Raw genomic sequence first — 3829 nt, forward strand, 5'->3', positions numbered from 1 at the left:
ACTGTCCTTCTACCATAATTTTCATACAATGTTCCATTTAAACTACCTGAAGCATATGTCCTTTACATGTTTTTTTATCATTCTATCACTCTATTTTTATTATTAAATTTGTATTTAAAATTATGTGTGGTATGAAATCTCAGTTTTAATTCTATTTTTTTCATGTGATTTTGTTTTTATATATATAGCTTACTAATTTTTTTATAATTGTTAAAGCAAGTTCTCAACCTTATAAAAGAGGAGAAAATTTTAGTAAGAATAGCAAATAAAATAAAATAACAAAACATACATATCATATATTTTACATCTGTTTTCTATTTTTACACCTATCATATCATACACAATTAAATACTAAACACTAATTACATAATAATTTTTTTGACATTATCATCAAAATTATTATGAATTAAATTTTATTAAAAAATATTTGTTATCATTATTATTTTAATATCTATTTTCTTATATAAAAAATTGTATTTTTTTATTCATTTCTTTAAATACTATAACTTTAAAATATTTTTGATTTATAATTAAAAATTTTATATTTTAAACCTTTTTTTTAATTTATTTAAATTATTTATTCAATTAGATTGCCAGTTTACTTTCAAATATAATAGTTGGTCATATTAAACCTAGGTCACACACCCAACAATATAACATCAACCACAATAAAAGCTCGTGGGCGTCTCAATGAAGATTAACACAAATCGAAAAAGTTCTACGTGCATTATATATAAATATTATTTTTTAATATTATATATAATATTAAAAAGATAATATCTAAAATTATTTTATATACTATAATATTTATAATTTTATATCTATAATATTTATAATTATATATCTCTTATATTTAAAATTGTATAATTATTTTAATAATAACTATTAAATAAAATAATTTTAGATTGAATTTGAGCTAATTTTTTATTATTTCAATAATAGCTACTATTATTAGTTTATTGATTTCTAGATGAAAAATGTGCGGTTCATATGTCAAAGTTGATCTACTATCAGTTTACTTACCCTACTCCTTCAATTCTTTTCATCTTTCAATAATTTTGAGGAAAAGAGACCCGATGAAAGTTTATCTTGGCATGAATGATAAAGTTAAATAAATTAGTACTATTATATATATTTAAAATTATTATGCACACACAAATTAAGATAATTTTATTTTGTTTGAATTGATATATTGAGAGTCTTAATTTCTCTTTAGTTAAACAATTTATTTTGATTTTTTTAATTTTGTTTTGTTGAATTAACTAAATAAATTATTGAATTTAATTATGTTAAATATCATATGAATTGTATGAACTTTAAATTAATATATTGGTTTGGATTCTGAATTGCTAGTATTTTAAATTTAAATAGAACAGTCACAAAATGATCAGCAACAACAACATAATGCGGTACAAGAATCTCACAAGGTTTCGAGACGGAGCTTAACCTGAGTCTCGGTTAAGAACGGCGATGATCTACGTTTCAGACTCAGACAGGTTTCTCTCGAAAAAAATTTGACCCGACTTAAAAATATTTCACTGTTAAGTATGATAAATATTATAAGGCATAATATACATGTATCTTTTGTTTGAATACTTATAATAGAGGGGGATATATAGGATGAAATATCATCTTGCGAAAATTTATGGACAAATTAAAGTATGTAACAAAATCACCGAAGAAGTTGAACTTCAATTCAAAAGGATTCTGATGGAAAACAAAAAAAAATAAGATGGAAAAAAATTGAGGAGGAGTCTTATGGTGGAGAAACACATGCACAAGAGGCTGCATCGTCTAACCCTGTACAAGCTGCTGAGCTATAGTAGCTACACAAATTGGAAGTTAATTTAAAGAAAGGACTCCTCTAAGATCTCAACCGACTTTGAAAAGTGTTTTGGTTAGTAAAGAAATTGTACACAAGGCTAAGTTGGGACTTGCCAAATGGATCGTTGATGCACGTATTCCTTTCAATGCAATTCAATCACCTTACTTTCAACCTGCATTGGATGGTATTGCTGCAATTGGACCTGGTTTCAAGGGACCGTCATATGATGAAATGAGAGTTCATTTGTTAGCCGATTTTAAGAGAGAGTGTCAGTTGCTTGTTGAAAAGTATAGGAGCTCGTAGAAAAGCACCGGTTGTACGCTGATGGCAGATGGGTGAACTGATCAAAGGCAATGAACTTTAATTAACTTTCTAGTTTATTGTCCTGTTGGTATGTCATTTGTTAAGACTGTTGATTCTTCTGATGTGATAAAAACTGTCGATGCATTGTTTAATTTGTTTGCTGATGTTATTGAGTGGGTTGGGCCTAGTAACATTATGCATGTGGTCACTGATAATGCTGCTAATTATGTATCTGCTAAAAAACTTATTCATGAAAAATACCCAAATATATTTTGGTCTCCTTGTGCTGCCCAGTGTATCAATCTTATTTTAAAAGATATTGCAAGTATTCCTCACATAGCTGACTTTACTTTCCATGCTTCAAAAGTGACTGTATTTGTTTACAATCATATGATCTTATTGTCTTGGCTTAGAAAAAGAAAAAGTTGGACAGAAATTGTTCGACTAGGAGTCACACATTTTGCCACTGTTTTCATTACTTTGAAAAGTATATATGATCACAAGGAAGATTTGCAGGCATTGATGATGGAAAAATATTTCACTTCTCATAAGTTAGCCAAAAGTGCTAATGAAAAGATTGTTAGTTCAATTGTCTTGGATAGTAAGTTTTGGCAAGATTGTGTTACCACTGTGAAAATGGTTGGTCCTCTTATTAAGTTGTTGAGGCTTGTTGATGCTGATGAAAAATCCCCTTTGGAAATCGTGTATGAAAGCATGCAAAGAGCTAAAAATGCTATCAAGACAATGTTTAGAAATCGAAAAGCTGCTTATACGCCATACACGAGTATCTTGAAAATGAGGTGGGATAAGCATTTTAAGCGTGATCTCCATGCGGCAGCGTACTTTTTAAATCTAGGCATTTTCTATAGTGAAAATTTTGTTGAGAAAGCAAATATTTTGAGATCTTTACTTAATTTGTTTGATGTTGAAATACTTTGTGATGACTTAGTTGTCGCAATGCAAGAGATACAGCGGTATCGAGATTGTAAAAAAAGTTTTGGGAGAAAAAGTGCTAAGAGAGCAACATCAAGACTCGAACCTGGTAAATTATTTCATATCCAAGTTTAGTTTAGTTTAAAAGTTTAATATGTTGGGTGATAAACATTAAAAAGTATTTGATTTTTATATTTACGTAGGTGAATGATGGAGGCTACACGGTGAGAGTTCTCCTAATTTGCAAAAAATGGCAATTTGTCTTCTTCATCAAACCTCTTCTTCATCTGGATGTGAGAGGAACTGGAGCCTTTTTGAACAAATTCGTTCAAGGAGGAGGAACCGGTTAGAGCATCAAAGACTAAGTGACATTGTTTATGTCAGCTATAACCTACGCCTTCAATCTAGGTTGCATCGAAAGAAGAGGAATTATGATTCACTTGACATTCAAAGCATTGACACGGTAGATTTTTGGGTAATGACAGATGAGAATGATCCTGAATTTACTAATGGAGATGTTGAAGGCATTGAAAATTTAATATACACTAATAATGCTATGCTTTTGTATTCTAATAGTGAGTGACATAGCAAACTTTGTTTCCTTCCATAAAAATACATGTCATTAATATTGATTTTTTATTGAGTTTTCTTTCTATTTTATTAAATAGAGGAGACATGAAAGTTGAAGTGGATATGCCTGATGTTGTAATTGAATCTTTAAATACTTCTTTTGGTGGTATTTCTGAAGATGCTGGCTTTGAATTACAT

At 28.9% G+C, this 3829-nt stretch overlaps 1 protein-coding gene across 1 annotated transcript; it reads left to right on the top strand.

Annotated features, from left to right (window-relative positions):
• Positions 1-2218: 2218 nt before the first annotated feature.
• Positions 2219-3196, top strand: LOC130933786 (uncharacterized). Its single transcript, XM_057863399.1, has one exon. The coding sequence runs from the start codon at positions 2219-2221 to the stop codon at positions 3194-3196; it is 978 nt and encodes a 325-aa protein (XP_057719382.1).
• Positions 3197-3829: the final 633 nt, after the last annotated feature.

This window comes from Arachis stenosperma, chromosome 6, assembly GCF_014773155.1.
Source record: "Arachis stenosperma cultivar V10309 chromosome 6, arast.V10309.gnm1.PFL2, whole genome shotgun sequence".
NCBI lineage: Eukaryota > Viridiplantae > Streptophyta > Magnoliopsida > Fabales > Fabaceae > Arachis > Arachis stenosperma.